This window comes from Brassica oleracea, chromosome C7, assembly GCF_000695525.1.
Source record: "Brassica oleracea var. oleracea cultivar TO1000 chromosome C7, BOL, whole genome shotgun sequence".
Taxonomy (NCBI): domain Eukaryota; kingdom Viridiplantae; phylum Streptophyta; class Magnoliopsida; order Brassicales; family Brassicaceae; genus Brassica; species Brassica oleracea.
In genome coordinates this window covers 33,203,276-33,221,642 of record NC_027754.1, presented here as the reverse complement: position 1 = coordinate 33,221,642, position 18,367 = coordinate 33,203,276, and the positions used below count along the sequence as shown (strand labels likewise).

Sequence of the window (18,367 nt, the reverse complement as noted above, 5' to 3'; positions counted from 1 at the left end):
TGTGTTTTTTGAATGTCCTCCAGCACGTCAAGTGTGGGCATTATCCAAGATCCCATCAAATCCAAACATTTTCCCAATTGGCTCTCTTTTTGCTAATATGGATCATCTATTCTGGAGACTTAATCCAAAAATGGTGGATCACCAGTTTGCATGGATATTATGGTATATTTGGAAGGGTCGGAACAACAAAGTGTTCAGTAATTTAGATATGGACCCAAGAGACATGCTGAGATTGGCAGAAGTGGAATCAACATTGTGGGCTGAGGCACAAGTTATTAAAGATCGTAGATTGGTACAGGAAGTACAGGTACGGCCTGATATAGGGACCATAGGACGATGGTGTTTCACGGATGGTTCTTGGAAAGATAAGGATCTTTTTTCAGGACAAGGATGGCATAGCACGCTGCCAGGGTTTGATGGCTTATTGGGAGCACGAAATGTAAGGGCATCCCTCTCACCTCTTCATTCGGAGATGGAGGCATTGATTTGGGCGATGGAATGTATGCGAAATTTAAGACAGTTTCAGGTTACGTTTGCAACGGATTGTTCTCAACTGGTGAAGATGGTTTCGGAACCAGAGGAATGACCAGCATTTGAAAGCTACCTGGAAGATATCAAGACTTTGCGACAAAGTTTTGTCAACTCAGAAATTGTTCATGTTCCTAGGACGGAGAACAAAAGGGCGGATAGGTTGGCACAGAGTGCTCGGCAACAACTGTCTTTCGTCGTGCACATGGATGTAGTTTTACCACCTTGGTTTACAGAGTCTACATGAGTCTGTAAATGTTTGCTGTCAAAAAAAAAAAAGAATCTTGAATTAAAGGAAATGAAAACTATTCATAAAACAACATCAAAATCACAAAACAAAAGAAAATCGATCATAATTTTCTAACCAAAAATGATTTGATTACAGATCAAGAAAGATGAATCAACACATACATAGTAGTCTTATGAAGTATTAAAAATGAGCCAAGTAATGCAAGACTAAGACATCACTGAAAAATACACTTATGAATGTCTTATGTCATATAGTAATCATCTTACGAGGTATAATAATTGCACTTTTGGCCTGAAAAGGACTTATAAAAAACTACACAAAGTGTTCCTCTTTTCTAACCAAACGTAACGCACTCCTGCCTCCCGTGCTCTTCTTTTTAATTTATCCAATGAGACTAAGCCACGTGTCAGATAACACCTTCCTCGAGTCGAGCACGCGCCTTTGAAAATATCCAGTGGTGTGCTCGCCACGATCAACCTAAGTCGGTATCCAAAATGAACGGTCACAGTGCTTCGAAGCCTTACTTGTTCTAATGATCTACGGCTCTTCTACGTAGATGAAGCTAAACCTCACATCTACAAATGTGCACACGTCGGTAATCTCGTGTGTTTATATAATTTGTGCGAAAAATATAATTAATTTTTCGGACATAATCAATCTTCATCGATTAGTTCGCTCCGTCCCCCACACTGTCTCTCACCGCGAAAAATGTCGTCCGGTTTAATCGGAAGATTAGTCAGAACCAAACCGTCGCGATTAACCACCGCAGCAAGGTTGATCCCGTCGCGATGCACAGCCTCCGTAACCGAACCGGAACCAAAAGCGTCCTCTGGCGGCGGAAAACCATCGAACTTCAAAACTTTCCAGATCTACCGATGGAACCCCGACAACCCTAGCAAGCCTGAGCTCCAAGACTACAAGATCGACCTCAAAGACTGCGGCCCCATGGTTCTCGACGCCTTGATCAAAATCAAGAACGAGATGGATCCGTCTCTCACCTTCCGCCGCTCGTGCCGAGAAGGGATCTGCGGCTCGTGCGCGATGAACATCGACGGATGCAACGGGCTCGCGTGTCTGACGAAGATCGAGGAGGGAGCCAAGGAGACGACGATCACTCCCTTGCCTCACATGTTCGTGATCAAGGATCTGGTGGTGGACATGACTAACTTTTATAATCAGTACAAGAGTATTGAGCCGTGGCTGAAGAGGAAGAACCCGCCGTCTGAGCCTGGGAAGGAGATTCTGCAGAGTAAGAAGGATAGGGCTAAGCTTGATGGGATGTATGAGTGTATTCTCTGCGCTTGTTGTAGCACGTCTTGTCCTAGTTACTGGTGGAACCCTGAGTCTTACCTTGGCCCTGCCGCTTTGCTACACGCCAACAGGTATGTTGTATTGCTCGTTGGGATGATTCATTAGTATATGTCTTGTTGTTAGCTGCGTTAGATAAAAGTTTTGATCTTTGGATGTGTTTGTAACATTGTGAAGGTGGATAAGCGACAGTCGTGATGAGTACACTAAGGAAAGACTTGAGGCTATTGACGATGAGTTCAAGCTTTACCGTTGTCATACGATCTTGAACTGTGCTCGTGCTTGTCCTAAGGGTTTGAACCCGGGCAAACAGATCGCGCACATCAAGCAACTTCAGCGTTGAACTATTGTTGTGCGGTCACAGTTAATGTTTGAAGCTAATAAATCTTCACGAAGTTTGATTCATTATTGTATTGTTTGTTGCCGAATATTAGCACCTGTGAAAGAAACTCTTTTGGCAAGTTTTCCAAAGTAGATGAGCTTTGTGGTTGTATCTTGCTGAAAAATCTCTCTTTTAAGTAATAAAACTGAAGAACAACTTAAGTTCTCATCTACTTTTTTGTGTTCCATCTGCATTGTCTTTTATAAAAACATTACATGTACTTGTGTCGACACATGACCGCAACGTGATAGATTAACATAGCTTATCCATAGAAAAAGTTCACATCAGTAATATGGTGATTCAACATCCTTGGTGTATGATTGACTGTATAAGTATAGCTGCAAGTACTGGCACAAAAGAAGAAAGATGTCACCGACAAATGTAGCTATGTTCTTTGTCTCTTTGGTCATTATTAGCACAGCAACTGATGATGCTCCAGGAACCGAACAGTTTCAGTCCTTACTAAGTTCTCAGGAAGATGAGAAGCCTCAGTTTCTTACTGTGAGAGGTACTATTATAGTTCCTAATACAAGTTTTAAAACCAAAGATAAGTTGAGGGAACTTGAGAGAATGATCTTGTACTTGTAGTTTAACATTAGTTTTGTTGTTGCTCTTCATGTGCAGGATGCAACAACGATTGTGAAACATCTTGCTGTGACTGCAACATAGAGATTCAGCCTCCGGTTTGTGTCCAGTGTTGCCTGATTTGAGCTTTGTGTGGACAATTTATATCTATCTGTTTGTTCACATTCCTTACTCATACTTGGCTTTAGCCCATTTCTTTATTTGGCACAGCTCGATTTAGGTATTAATGACTTGTGCCAAGTATGAACTATAATATCAACAACCTCAATTCTTTTTTTAAATTCATCACTCTGTTATTGCCTTATCATTTCAAGATATAATTTAACATTTGCACGTTACCTATAAACAACAACTCATTAACTTGACCCACAAACTACTCTTGTGGATCTTTACGCTAAGACCTTTTGAGTATATTCCTTCTTCCATTAAAGGCTCCTTGGCTTATATATCCTTCAAGGCTTAACTTCCAATTCAAAGTGCCTTCCCTTTTTCTTTCTGTAAAATGAGACGAGAAGGTCGGCAACATGGTATTGTCCGAACTTACCGGATTCTTCCACCGCCACCGCTTAATCCAAGGCTGGTCAACTCTGCAACTCCATCCACATCCTCAGCAGTTTTTACCAAATTGCCTTCGAAACCGACCAGAGCTAACAGGAGAATATGGTATGGCCAGGTGCATTGGCTGAGATCAAACGACATGGCTTCTTCGTCCAGCTACAAACTCCTGACTTGTCGGATCATTACCAGACCCGGGACCAGATCCATTTTGGATCTTGCCGGTTTATCTGAACTTAATGGTAATGGCGACGATTTTAAAGAAGACAAAGGAGGAGAAGCTGAAGATGAAATGACAAAGAGAGAGAATGGACATAATAGCGACAAAGAAGAAGGTGGGTCTCGTGGTAGGGATGTTGATGAAAGCATGAGTTTTTACGATGTGGGGATGATGATGATGGAACATGTGTTAGATCACGATGACGATGAAGAAGAAGAAGAAGATGGTTGGTGTTTGGTCTGAAAAAAAGGAAGTAATGATTATGTCTCTCTCACGTGGATCAGCTTTTTTTTTCTTTTGCATATTCAAGTGAATGTAATTCGATCCCTTCTTCATCAACAAGAGCCAGTTTAAAGATAAAGATTCAGACCAAAAAGAGAAACTAAAGTTGTATTTTCATTACATAAGTAGATAGAAATCAATTTGACCCAAAAAAAATATATTTATATAGATAGAAATCAAAAGTACTTAAACAAAGAGAAGCTAGTTCTAGCGTTTATTCTTCTTCTTCCTAATGCACTCAGACTCTTTTAAACTGGTGATAAAAGGGTGTAATCGGTGCCATCTACGTGATGAAATCGCTAATAAGTAGCTTGATCGAACTATGAACTCAATCTTTTTATTCTCCCATTTGCCATTTGGCAGACTTGTGTAGAGCTGCTTCCTTCAAAGTTGTATTCTTTCATCTTCTTTGTCTTTATTATGATTCTCTTACATTTTTTGGCTTCAAACAAAGACACATAAACTGCTTCTTCTTTTGATTCTTCTTCTCTGTCTTTCTCTGCACCACACACACCATATAAATGAGAAACATCTCTCTTCTTTTTAATTTAACCGTGAGATTTAAATTGACAAGAATTAAAAGAAAAATCTTACCATGTTCTGATTCTGATCTCTAGTTTTAGCATTACCAATGAAACAGCTGGAGGTATAACAAATAATCAAAACCAGTTAAAGAAAGTCAATACCAAGAGAAGAAAGGAGGAAAGCACACACAAAGAGTGTGACTTACTTCAAGAAACTGAATTTCTGGCCCCCTGAACTCTGGATCATCATCGGTCTTTCACTGCATTTGTATTAACACAAAAAACAATCAGAAAAAAAAAAGAGTAAATAATTTGACTATACGAATTTGTGTTTACTTTTACATAAGAGAGAAACCACAAACCTTGTTTTATCTGATGAATCAATCTCTATAGGTTTAGCAGGAGGGATTGTTTTCTCCAGAGACAATCTAAACACCGGTTTGTTCTTGGTTTTCACTTTCTCCTTTTCACCCACAGAACAATCCTCTTCTTCTTCATCTTGCTTCTTCTTCTTCTCTTCCAATGAGTCATCCACAACAACAAGAACCTCCTCTTTGTTCCTTTCGAGTGGTTCTTCCTCTGGTAACAAACTCAACGGAGGCTGTGTCTCCAACGTGTGAAGCAAGACTTCAGCAGGCGTGACCGTTGGTTGTTCTTCCGTTGCCGCTTTCTTGGCTTCGGCTATACGCTTGTAGTGAGCTTCGAAGAAAGCTTTCTTCTGAGCAACGGAGCCAGGACGAGAGTACTTTTCAGCTTCTTCAACGTACTTCTTGTGCGAAAAAGTTGACCATTTGCCCCATTCGAGATTCTCTGACATGAATTTCCCAAATGATATTGATTGGCTAAGCGCATGGATCGTGTTATCCTGCAAACATCAGAAAGATCAAAAATCCAAATTTGGAAACTTTCATATTTTTTTTGGTTTCTTAAAGAGATTTTGTAACGGAAAAATAACAGATTTGAACTTTCATCAGACAACATAGCTTGGAGACTAGTGTTTGTTTTATGCAAGAAGAACAAAACTTTATGTTCTGTTTTCCCCGGAAAATACATAAAGTTCGAGAGAAGATATCATAAAGGTTGAATTTTTCCTCGTGGGGATTCACCAGACAAATTTATAAATATTTTCCGGGAAAATTTGTCGTTACAATAAAAAAGACAGAGCTTTTTTTTTAAAAAAAACAGAGGAATCAATAAATCGAAGATTAAATAAAGAAAACAAACCTCATGAGAATCGGAACGGGTAATAGGAGCTGCGAAGGAATACGAATGAGCTAGAACTGCAGATTCTCCCATTTTTGTGAAGCTTCAGATTAATCTTCTATCTACACCCCAGAAAATGAAGAACAGAAACTAGAAGAAGCTTTGTTTTTTATATTATTATTCAGCTCCAGACATATATTTATCTGTGGATAGTGTTTTCTCGTCGTCAAAAAAAACGTCTCTTGAATTTCAAAATTCGAAAGGGAAAATGTCTTTCTCTCTGTCGTTGAAAGGGAACTCAAGATTTTCTCTCGAACACATGAGGTGCGGAAGAATATGTTTAGATCCGGGTCCCACGAGCAAGGAGAAGATAAAATCAAAACATAAATAACTTATAATAATTTCAGTGTTTTTTGAGGATAGGAATGAAAAATGGGACTCGAATTATAAAAAACTTGAAGTAATTATTTATTTATGTTTGTTCAAAAAAAAAAGAAGAATAAATTATTTATAATTTGGTCGTTGAAATTGAAGTGGTTGAGAATTGAAGCGAAAGGAACGAAAGTAATACTTCTTTTTTTGTAAAAAGCTAATACTTTTTCTTGTGAGAAAGGAAAAACAACTGAGAAATTCCTAAACTCGGTCTTCGCTGATTTCGAGTCTTGTAAATTTTAAATATTTTTAATTAATATGAAACGTTATATTTTTAGATTTTTATTAATTAAGGCATCAAAATGAAAATCAAATCGATGAAAATGGGGAAGAATTAAATCCACGATTTCCTCTATATATACGATGGACGTTGGTCGTTCCTTATACAACTTTGTAGTATTAGACTATAGCAATCTTTTGGCAAAAGTTCGGAATAATACAATAAGGATATTTGTGTCGTGCTTGTCTAAATATATTAATATCTGGTATTATTGAAAGTGGTATTCTAATTAAAGTTCATAGTTGCCAAATTAAACATAAAAAATCAAGTCAGTGAAGCAAACAATACTGCATTTTTCACACAAAAAATACACTCTTTCCATTACACAAACATATTTTTTTCATTTCTTTATACATATTAAAACCTATTAAATTTATATCGTAAATGCATATTTTTCATGATTATCAATTTTAATATAAAAGTAATAGTAATCCAATAAACTTAATTAATTTTTAAGAATTTATTATTATCAAATAACATAAAAATTATGTATTTGTGAAACAAAAATTTCCCAAAAATTTGTTTTATTTTTGTGGAACGGAGTAAGTATGAGTTTTATATGTTTTACTTCGAAAAATGCTCTAGTATAATTTTGTTTTAAACATTAATGCTCTAGTATAATTTGCTAGGGTTATAAACCTTTGTTCTAAAATCTAAAATCCATGTACTTCGCCTAAAAACATATGAATTGTATTTATTTTCTTTCGATCGTTGGAGGTAATAAAAGTGGATGAAGTAACACGTATCAACGTTGGTATGTACAACCGTTTTGGAATATTTTGTAAAACACCGAAATGACACTTCAACCATCACAGAAGGCAACACTATTCCATCTTTTTTTCTTTGCAGTTATTGGTTTAGTGATTGGTTTCAATGATATTTACTTAGTTCAATGGCTATAAAATAAAATATTCAACAAGTAGCGACCAGCGAGTGATGTCCACCTTATGTGTTATTACACCCAATTGAATTTCTTAAGAACTTTTGGAAATCTAAGTTATTTTAAAACAAGATAATATATGCACTCTCTAAAATTATAAAATATGCGTTGAAAGAAATAATTTATGCCAAAATATATGTGTAGGAAATATCTGATAGCTCAAAAATATAAAACTAAATTGACACTTGACAATGAAGCTTTTGACATACAAAGCAAAAAATATAGTATTCCCACTGTTACTAAAAATAAGATTTTCTAAAGTGTTCAGGTTTATTAAGAATTCAATAAATGTTTATAATTTATTTATTTTTTACTTTATTATACACTTTCCAATAATTTTTCACCAATGAAATTTAATCAATTCAAATATTTTCATTTAATGTTTCTTAAAAGTATAAAAAATACCTTAAACGTATAGAAAATCTATCTTTGTGGAACAAGTAAAAAATCTAAAACATCTTACTTTCGGGAATGAAAAGAGTATCACCGAGCGCTTGATGTACACTATTCATATAAAAGTTACCGAGAATCGTTTCTTAATATGCAAGAAGAGTTGAAAGTAAGAAAAGATCAATATCTATATCTATATATATATAATAATGTCTGTCTCTCTCCTGGGCTGCTACCTAGGATCCAGGTCAAAAAGTCGTTCAACCTGCTGCTGACACGTGTCAAATTTTTAAACCCAACGAGTTTCGTTTCTGATCATTTTTTATTTGGGCTCGACATATGCTCTAAGTGTTATTTGTTACGGGCCTGTTTTGAAATCAAATGAAGCCCATATATAGAGTCAAGAGTTAAATACTTTTCTAGACTCGGCCCCTAATCATCGTCGAGGTTAACTCGGCCCCTAACCATCGTCAAAGTTCTTCATCTCTTCATTTCACCGGCGACCAAAACCTTCGAACGTTACGGAATCAGTCTGGATTGAAGCGTCATCTTTAAAGCGCTCTCAGTAACAATAACATCTCCAATGACTTCCTCCCTCTGGATCTTCAACTATAAAAAGGTATGACTAACCCATGAAATTCATCTGTTTTTATTGTGATCACATACGTCCTTCCATGTTCTCAGATTCTACTCATCCGGTAAACAATAATTTTTACATGTGTCCTTCATCATGCTTCATTTGATTTTAGATTCTTATAATTGTTATTCTCTAATTTAGAGCTCTGGGTTTGAGACAGAGTCTGGATTCAAATAGTAAATCCGTAAGGAGATTTGATGAGAGATAGTTACCATGTCTATTTTAGTTTGGTTTAATGTTTTCTTTTGATTTTGCTTATCAGGAAAGAACTTTGGAGTGGAGATTTGACAAGAGAATTGAGTGGCAACACGACAGAGAGTCAAGATACAGATGTTAACTAAACTGAATGTGATTTTTATGTTCATACTTCTTTGAATTTAGTTTATGTTCATTTAATGTTTTCTTCTGATTTAGATTCCCAGGCTGGAAAAATGGATCTGAGAGCGAGTGGATCCACATGGAGATCAAAATCCAAATCAGAAGCCAAGGATTCTTATGAATAAGGATAAGAAGAGATGCGAGAGACGTGACCAACAGTTTCTCCAGCAAAAGCCAAAGATATCAAATAATTACGCGGAGGAGGACATGTCCATGAAGCTACATTAGAGAAGATATGTGGAAAAATATCAAGGAAATAAAATTACAAGAAGCGAAACTAAAGGCTGGCCAGTAGAAGAAATCCCACTCTAAACAGGTTGGAACAAAAAAAAACATCAAGGTTAGAGTTTTCATCAAGAGCATCTATAAAATGTGGAGTTAGAGCTATTTCTGACGGAGAGCTCGAACTTTTGATGGAAGCAGTAGATGGAGGAATGAGAACGTAAGGCTTTGCAGTAGTGAAATAACTGACTCGATCCTCAAAAGGATTTTAGAGATGCAGTGGTTGAGATGTTCATGGAATATGGTATCAACCACCCAGAAGAACTCAAGCAGGTTCACAGATTTTATACCAGTAAAAAAAAAACATGATCCAGCGAAAGTTTATTATTATCAAAAGAACATTTTAGGATCATCATCAGCTTACGTTCAAATCATGGATATTGGTTAAAGTAGTGTAAAGCTTATATGATTTTTTCCCTACATCAGTAAAATTAATTAAATAACTTGATTGTATGAGTCAAACTTTTCTTATGATTTCAAAATATCTCAACTTTGAAACTCGAACAATAACAAGAGATAATATATATGAAAATAGTTATACATGAACATTAGAACTATCAAGAATTAAACCTTCTTTATACTGAAACATTGGTTGGATGGAAAAAATCATGCAGATTAATCATTAATTGTTAATTGTGTGATTAAAAATAAAATATGCAACAGAGATTATAAAAAAAATTCAAATTCCCAAAAATACCTTTACGCAAAAGCAGATGATTTTAAATATTCGGATCTATTATCAAATTATTTTTTCGACTTTAGTTATAATATTGTGAAAAAACTGAAGATAAACTATTAATTACTTTGTACATAAATTTTCGGTTTCACAAGAGGAAATATGTGAATCTTAGAAATCACATGCATATAAAAAAAATAAACAATAATATTTTCTAAATCTAATTTAATACATGTTATAAATTAGCATAGCAATCACTTAAAAAATATGTTATAAAATCAAATAATATATTAAATGATATGAATAGAAGACTATTTCTAAATGCATAAAATCAAAATATTATCATAATATGATTTGACTCAAATGAAAATATCAAACAACCTGTAAAACATGCCTGATAATTTAAGAACGTCTCAAAGTTTTATAAAAAAACCTATGACTCAAATGGGTTTAAAATCTGTATAGGAAGTGAATGTAGATATAATTGCACAATCTAGGAAGGGATGCAGCTCGCTTTCGTATCAACGTAATGGCAGGGTTTTATCATCTAATTATATTATACTTAGTGGCCACCAAAACCAACATGGAGGTTTTGTGAGAGATGGTTATGGCAGAGACCAAGCTGGTGGTGGCAAAAGGAATAAAGGTGGCCCAGCTAGAGATTGTCGTGTCTAAAAGTAAGATTAGAAAATGGAAAAAGCTCTAACATGGTATTAGAAAAAACGTGTAGACAACAATAGGTGAACACACTCCTAACTTTCTAGGGAAGTTGGAGCTAAAGCCTTTGTTGCTCAGACTTGCGCAGTAATATTTTTCATAGTTCTATTTTTTCATAATTCAGTGACTATATGAGAGTTGTTTCTGATTGAGTCAGAGCTTAGAGTCTGCAAGGAGTGTTTTCTTATGCAAGGAAATAATTCCTAAACTTTGCAATGAGTGTACGATAAGTGAAGACTACCAGCTATTTTCTTATGCAAGGAAGATAGGAATAATTCCATCTCCATCAGTAGCTTAACTCGCTTCACAATCAAGATATTGTGGTTACAGTTGTTTATCTAATGAATAAGCAAATAAAAACCAAGTAAAACATGAACATGTTCTTTCTATTAGGTACTAACCCATGAATATGTTTTTTTCTAATCTGATATAAGATATTTAGCATTATGTTTGTAGAATATATGTTTTATGAGATCAATGTTAAAAATTAGTTTCTAAAAATTAATCAGCACCGTTTTAGAAAAATTAATCAATTTCATATATAACTTACAAAAAAATAACATAAAAAGTAGTGAAAATTGTTATAATATAGTTAAAACTAATGTTACATGTAATTGAGAATAAATTAACCATTTTGTTAAAAAAAATACATTAAAATTGTTTTTAATGGTAAAATAAGTATATTTTTTAAGTATTGTGAACATAAAATGCAAGGTTAAATGAGGCAAGATTTTAAAATATATTTAACTACAATTACAAATCAAAACACGTTAGAAACATGAACAAATGCCAATCATAGATTTTTTTAAAAGAAAATATAACCAGAAAATCACGTAAACTTCATCTAACCTATATAATATTTTATACGCCACAACCTTTTAATATCAACATAACCATCAAAATAAATATAATAAATCTTAATATATATAAAATCCCTCAACGCTCAAACATTCTTAAAAACTATACATCTTTTAGACACTTCTCTTACAAATACTAACATAAAACACATGCGATAAAAATATATAATAATATACTTATATATATTACACGTAAACGGCGGACCGGCCCTAGTATTAATATATTTTAGTGTGTTTGACGTTTTGCAGAATATTCGTGGTTTTATTAATCACGTCTGATGAGAGTACTTAAGAGCCCAATGTATATAATGTAGTCACGCACTCGCGCTTTATAATTAGCTAGTTAGTTACTACGGGCTGAATGTCGGGCACGAGCAAACAGCTGCCAACATGTAATATGGAATGCGACCTAAATATCTAACACCATATAACCATTTATGCAGGTTCAGATGGGCTATTGTTAAGACCCACATGATTTTAACTCCAGAGTAAAAGACCAGCGTTAGAACTATTTGTGTTCCCTAACTCTGGAACAAGACAACAATATTGATTTCATGTCTCTGCACAAGTTGAACAAAGTTTTAGAACACATTGATCAGAATCATTTCCTTCTGGGAGGAGGTTCGCGGCTGAGATGATGCTTTTGGAGAGTCTTGACATAGTTTCTCATGAGACCAAACTTATTGCTACCAAGCTCGTAGAAATAATCCCATGGATATATCCCTGTTCTATGCAAGTCATCAAACACTAACCTGAATCCTCAAACAAAGATTTAGCACCAGACTCGTTAAGTTACAGGCTAAAAAAAAAAAAAAAGTTTATCTTTGATGACTAAGTTATCATGACATAGCGGGATTTGTAAGTTACGTTACGCCATAATTTCCCACCGGCTCTGCAGACATGATTCCTACATACCGCCTTCCAGATATCACCTGATTTGAAAACAAAAACGAAACTGTTTAGGCCAAAGAAAAAATCACCAAGACTTGATGTCATAGTGTTAAGAGTAAAGCTTACAGAATACAAGGCCTTGTACCGTTTAGAATATATGTTTGATTAGTCACAGAATTAATGGACTAGTAAGTAACCATCAGACAAAAGACACTCATTGCTAAGATACTTAAGAGATTGCGGTTACAATAAGAAGAACCGTGTCAATAAGAAGTGCCATAACCGTGTCAGCATCCATTGGAATCAATATCATTGCAGGTCTATTAAACTTATACTTCAAAAGACATCATCTTTTTCGAAACCCACCAATACAAATAGAGCAGCAAACTAGTAATCATAAAGAAGGGAAAGAACAACACAACATATTAGTTAACCGTAGTCTCATCTAGAATTGCTATTTACCAGAATCCATATAAAACCAAGTACACGTTAGGAGTAAGAACAACAAGCTAGTGGTCATAAACAATAAGCCAAAAAACAAACAAAGCAACATCCAAATGCTAATGTGATTATCATAGGCAGCTATATCACATTATTAAGACAAGATATCACAAGTCTATGTCCTAACATTAAAGACTTGTGTACTAAAAATCATGTGGCTCCGAACCATCTTTTGTTGTATAAATAGATATCACCTTGTCACCACCGACTGATCTGACTTTCCCATCAGCAGCTGGACTATTGACTCTCAGAAACTCTGAAGAGAATTTGAACTTGGTGCCATCTGCATATTCTACCGCAACCTTAAAGATTGATATTCGAAAAAAAATCAGCTTCCGATTATCACAACCGAACCATAATATTTTCCCTGAGAAAACACAGCGAAGCAGAGCTTACGTGTTTGGGAGATACAATAGAGAATCCTGAGAGCTTTGGAACAGTGACATCGCTTGTGCCATGGATTCGCCGGCCAATCAATCTCGTAGCCGCAAACATTTCTTGTTCCCGCGATCGCCTGAGACGACGACTCTTGCTCCAATCATTCTCACTCTGCTAAAAGCCTTAACCGTATTTATTGAGCCCAGTTAAAGGCCCTTTGGGCTGAATTGTATCTATGTTTTACAATAATTGAAAACGACATCGCATGACTTTAAGTTTTATGCTGGCTGTAGTTTTAATTTGTTTTGCTATAGAAATATTTGCAAAGACATTGAAAGCATTAAATAAAAGTTGTAAAAAAATGGATTTCTAAAGTTAAAATATTTCTTTTTCTAAATTTTCTGTTCTAGATTCATTTTTTTCAAAGTTAAAGCATGATTGCTTAACAAAATAGCTTTAGAAACAACAAAAATGGTTGTCCACATTCCACAACATCTTGAACTCTCGCCAATCAACCCCAAAGATAAGAAAGTCTAGGTCAAGGGTCCAAGGCCGGGCTTGAGTACTCCTATTTAAGTTGGTTATTCTGTAAAGGCATTTGCTATTCTCTCCCACTGTCCCAACTCTCAGTCAAATCACCTATCTTCATAAACAATGACACGTTAACTTTAATTAACCTAATAGAATTATTATATTAACATTGATAATTCTATTTATTATATTGGCAGGTATGTGTATGTGTATGTGTATGTGTATGTGTTTGCTATTTTGGAAGGATTTCTCTGTCTTTTGAAGAAGCAAGGAAGCACATAAGGATTGATTTAATGTTTTTTACATCACCAATTCTCTATATTTTCATACATCTTTAATTAGTTATGTAATTTTTCGAGTTACCTCTAGATTTACTATGTTTTTATGTCAGTAATTCTTTGACCACAATAAATCTCATTATTATCTCTTTGTCTTGGTTTGATTAGCTCAGTGTTCTTTCTCATTGTGTTTTCTCTTAACTTTAACCTCTCGGATTTGCAGAGAAATGGGAAAGCGACACAATTACATAGAGGATAAAAGAAAGGTCGATGAGGATGAGGAAATGAATCAACTAGTTGAACAAGTATTTCCTTATTTTATTTTATTTTTCATTCTAGTTTGTTTGCATTATTCATTTTCTTATTCAATATAATATTTTTTTTTAGTTTTCAGGAGTTGTCATAAAATCAATTCAGAAATTATCAGACTTAAAAAAACGTTGGAATATTTGACTGAAAAAGAAAAAAGTTAGAAAGAGAAAGACACACACTGTGTGTTCAACAAATACTACAACTGAGTCTTACTGATGAGGTAAACACATAGATCTTCGACACCTTTTTTTTTTGTTTGTAATGTATTATGAGATATTTTTGTTGTGGAGACAAAAACTGCATGTGAGTCATTGCTTCGTCAACATGATAATATTTAGTTTTGATTGTTTGCTTTTTTTACTATCTTTATTTGCTAAAATTATCCTCTTTATTTGCTAAAATTATCCTTTTTATTTTTAATCATGGACATTAGGAATTTTTTTTCCAGTTGTGTACGTGTATTGGTAGAAATTGTTATATATAACTATCTTTGCTATGCAAAATATGTGCATGGCTAATGGATAGTTTCTTAAGATAATTTTCAAATCATAGCATTACATTTTCATATGACCAAAATCATAACATTACATGAAAAATCTAAGAAGAAATTATTAATAGATGAAATTTGAGATGTTTTGGAATCTTAACATTTTATTGATTTAGAGTTATGAATTTTTTAAATCTTAAAAACCCACTATTAAACATGGTATAACTAATATCTTGCAAGACATAACACATGAACTAAATACACGAATAATCACAAATATGATTAAAACATGTAATAATATTTAAACATACAAATTCATAATTTTCATATAAACTAATTTTTAATTTATATAGAACATAAATAAACACAAGACATAACACATGAACTAGATAATCATGAGAATAATCAAAAATATGATTCGAAACATGTAATAATATTTAAATACCCAAATTCATAATTTTCATATAAAACTAAATTTTAATTTATAGGAGAAAGAAAAGCATGGGAGTCTTTGGGCATTACTTGGGTCGAGTTAAGTAAAGAGAAGCTTGCAGAATACCAAAGATGAACAATTCAGTAGACTGCTGGATAGACTGGCTGGCAAGGCCGGGTAGATCTCTGTGAGACCCCTTTGAGGAAAATATCGAGAGAGAATGAATTTGGTAGCCTATATATTTCTTGGTAAGAGAATTTTATAAGAAAGATAACAGATATAAGTCAATAACATGCCACAAATATTGGATGGAAGTTGGCAAGAAAAACATTTGATGAAAACCTATAATCTATTTGTTAAATTTATTTATTTTTATATAATTTCTCAACTCTTTGAATCACTAAACTATAAACAAATTCTAGATTTGAATTCTATATAATGTTTTCAGCAACAATATCAAAATTTCAGCAATATTTACTAAGCACTATATATCAAGTCTATTTTAACTTAGAATTAAACATGGCTATCGCATTAGTTGAAAAACCGTATTTGTTCTAGGTCAACCTTTAGCTCTATTTTGGGACGAAAGTCTGATAGATAGTTTACCATGTTGCAAATTCATCTCAATTTATTGGATGAAACTGTGATAATTAGTTATTATTTCTGTTTTTACTATTTAGCTTTTTAGGTTTCTGTATACAAATTAATGAATATAAACAAAAACATTGTTAATCATATATCTATTGACAAATTAACCAATGCAAGATAAACTATAAATTTTAAAAAGTCATACTAACAAAAGATACAAAACAATTAAAATTTAAAAATTGGGCCAAATAATTAACAACATATACCCATTTATGATTCGTGCATACCGCCTTCTGGATATTGGGTCTAACTGGTAACTGTCACATAAACATCAGGAACGGATAGGAATAGAACGAAAATGAATAAAATTATAGGAATGATGAGGAATAATGATTCCTTATCATATTTAGTGAAGAACACATTTGCTGTACATTTCTCTACAATAAAAAGAATGAGAATGAATGAAAAAAAAAAAACTATTCCTTATGAATGGTAAATTGTTTTTGGGAATGTTAAGGAATGTATTGTTCCTTTTCATTTTTTGGTCACCGTTCATATTCATCACCTGATTCAGAAAAAAAAGACGAATTTGCTTAGGCCTAAGACTAAATCACCGAGACTTGATGTCATAGTTAAAGCTTAAAGAATGCAAGTGTTTTGTCAGTTTAGAATCTATGTTTGATTAATCACACAATTAACGGACTAGTTAGTAGTTACTAACCATCAGACAAAAGAGACTCATTGCTAAGATACTTAAGAAACGGCGGTTGCAATAAGAAGAACCGTCAATAAGAAGTGACAACTATTAGGCATAACACAAAGAAACAGCCATGGTCCTCATCCACTGGAATCAATATTATTGCAGTGATAAAACTTATACTTAAAAAGACATCATCTTTGTCGAAACCCACCAAGCATCTACAAATGATCAGCCAATAGAGCAGAAAACTAGTATTCATGAAGAAGGGAAACAACAACACAATATATTACCTCCGTTCCTGAAAGTAAGATGTTTTAGATTTTTTTCTTGTTCCACAAAGATAGATTTTCTATATTGTTAAGGTACTTTTTTATACTTTTGAGGAACATTAATTGAGAATATTTGAATTGATTAAATTTCATTGGTGGAAAGTTATTGGAAAGTGTATAATAAAGTAAAAAATAATTTAAATTATAAACATTTATTAAATTCTTAATAAGCGTGCATACTCTAGAAAATCTTACTTTCAGGAACAGAGAGAATATTACCGTAGCCTCATCTAGAATGGGCCTTTACCAGAATCCATATAAAACCCATGTACACGTTAGGAGTAAGGATAACAAGCTAGTGGTGATAAACAATAAGCGAAAAAACAACAAACGAAGCAGCATCCAACGGTAATGTAATAATTATTATTAGAACAAATGAATATCAGAGTTAGCCATCTTTAGCTCAGCTATCTCTATATGCGATTTCGGTTCAATGGGTGTAAACAGTCACAGTGAGTTGGAATGGAGGCTACAATCTGCAATCTCCAGGACGGTTTGACGAACGACGACAATCATCGATTGATGATTCTCTCTCATGCCGCCGGAGGTTTAGTTGTCGGGTGTATTGAGTTTGTTCGTGTTCGGATTCTTCATTCGGGTCCGGTTATGACAGAGGTCGGAAGTAGGAGTCATAGCATCAAGGTTTGAGGGCGCCTTTCTCTCTGTAGCTAGTGGTGCCCGGCTCTCGTTTCTAGGTTTGTAAGGTTTGAGCTTGACTCGTAGCTCATCGAGCTCTTAGACTTTGTCGCGCTATCTTCGGGTTTGTTTCATACCGTTTAGGATCTGTTGTTTAGTTTATTTTCCGCACTCTGCTACTTGTTCACTATGTAATTTATGTCTCAAATTCGAAAATTAGTATAATAATTTAACATTTTATCACAAAAAAAACAATGAATATCAGAACTATAAGATGAGAACAAAAAGCCTTAGCTCTCTGTATTATTCAGTGATATTCGAAACAATCAGGCTCCTGCCTCCTGTTATATAATTTATCGAACTAGAAACACACTGCAAAGCAGAGCTTACGTATTTGGGAGATACAATAGAGAATCCTGAGAGCTTTGGAACAGTAACATCGCCTGTGCCATGGATTCGCCGGCAAATCAATCTCGTAGTCGCAAACATTTCTTGTTCCCGCGATCGCCGGAGACGACTCTTGCTCTAATCATCTCACTCTGCTAAAAGCCTTAATCGTATTATATTGGGCCCGATCTTTGGGCTCAGCTGTATCTATTTTTACAACTATTAGAACGACATGGTATGAGGTTGTTAAAAAAAAAAAAAAAAAAAAAAAAAACGACATGGTATGAGTAGGAATGTCAAACGGGTTGTTCCGTTCCATCCTGTCCCGTACCACAGCGGGCTTGTCTTCGAGCGGGTCACGGCAGGTCAGATCCGCGCGGACTGCGGTTCTCAAAATGACTGACCAAACCCGTACCGCAAAACATGCAGGCCTTTGCAGATCGGTCCGCAGGACATATAATTACAAACAGACATATGGCTCATGAACGCT

At 34.4% G+C, this 18,367-nt stretch overlaps 4 protein-coding genes and 1 long non-coding RNA gene across 5 annotated transcripts; 3 read left to right on the top strand and 2 right to left on the bottom strand.

Annotated features, from left to right (window-relative positions):
• Window positions 1–1,412: 1,412 nt before the first annotated feature.
• Window positions 1,413–2,643, top strand: LOC106301368 (succinate dehydrogenase [ubiquinone] iron-sulfur subunit 1, mitochondrial). The gene is made up of 2 exons (XM_013737749.1): window positions 1,413–2,160; window positions 2,264–2,643. The coding sequence occupies exons 1-2, from the start codon at window positions 1,487–1,489 to the stop codon at window positions 2,427–2,429; spliced, it is 840 nt and encodes a 279-aa protein (XP_013593203.1). The 5' UTR covers window positions 1,413–1,486; the 3' UTR covers window positions 2,430–2,643.
• Window positions 2,644–2,841: 198 nt separating this feature from the next.
• On the top strand, window positions 2,842–4,250 carry LOC106301863. The gene is made up of 2 exons (XM_013738348.1): window positions 2,842–2,976; window positions 3,093–4,250. The coding sequence occupies exon 2, from the start codon at window positions 3,556–3,558 to the stop codon at window positions 4,069–4,071; it is 516 nt and encodes a 171-aa protein (XP_013593802.1). The 5' UTR covers window positions 2,842–2,976; window positions 3,093–3,555; the 3' UTR covers window positions 4,072–4,250.
• LOC106301862 lies at window positions 4,160–6,177 on the bottom strand. The gene is made up of 5 exons (XM_013738347.1): window positions 5,859–6,177; window positions 4,997–5,499; window positions 4,841–4,894; window positions 4,705–4,750; window positions 4,160–4,609 (listed from the first exon to the last, which is right to left on the bottom strand). The coding sequence occupies exons 1-5, from the start codon at window positions 5,928–5,930 to the stop codon at window positions 4,529–4,531; spliced, it is 756 nt and encodes a 251-aa protein (XP_013593801.1). The 5' UTR covers window positions 5,931–6,177; the 3' UTR covers window positions 4,160–4,528.
• A 2,155-nt stretch (window positions 6,178–8,332) lies between these two features.
• Window positions 8,333–9,580, top strand: LOC106304319. Its single transcript, XR_001262698.1, has 2 exons — window positions 8,333–8,498; window positions 8,779–9,580. It is a non-coding gene; the product is annotated as an uncharacterized LOC106304319 (long non-coding RNA).
• A 2,351-nt stretch (window positions 9,581–11,931) lies between these two features.
• On the bottom strand, window positions 11,932–13,360 carry LOC106304116. The gene is made up of 4 exons (XM_013740510.1): window positions 13,215–13,360; window positions 13,013–13,120; window positions 12,294–12,358; window positions 11,932–12,178 (listed from the first exon to the last, which is right to left on the bottom strand). Exons 1-4 carry the CDS (start codon window positions 13,311–13,313, stop codon window positions 12,028–12,030), a joined length of 423 nt encoding a protein of 140 aa, XP_013595964.1. The 5' UTR covers window positions 13,314–13,360; the 3' UTR covers window positions 11,932–12,027.
• Between the last annotated feature and the right edge of the window lie 5,007 nt (window positions 13,361–18,367).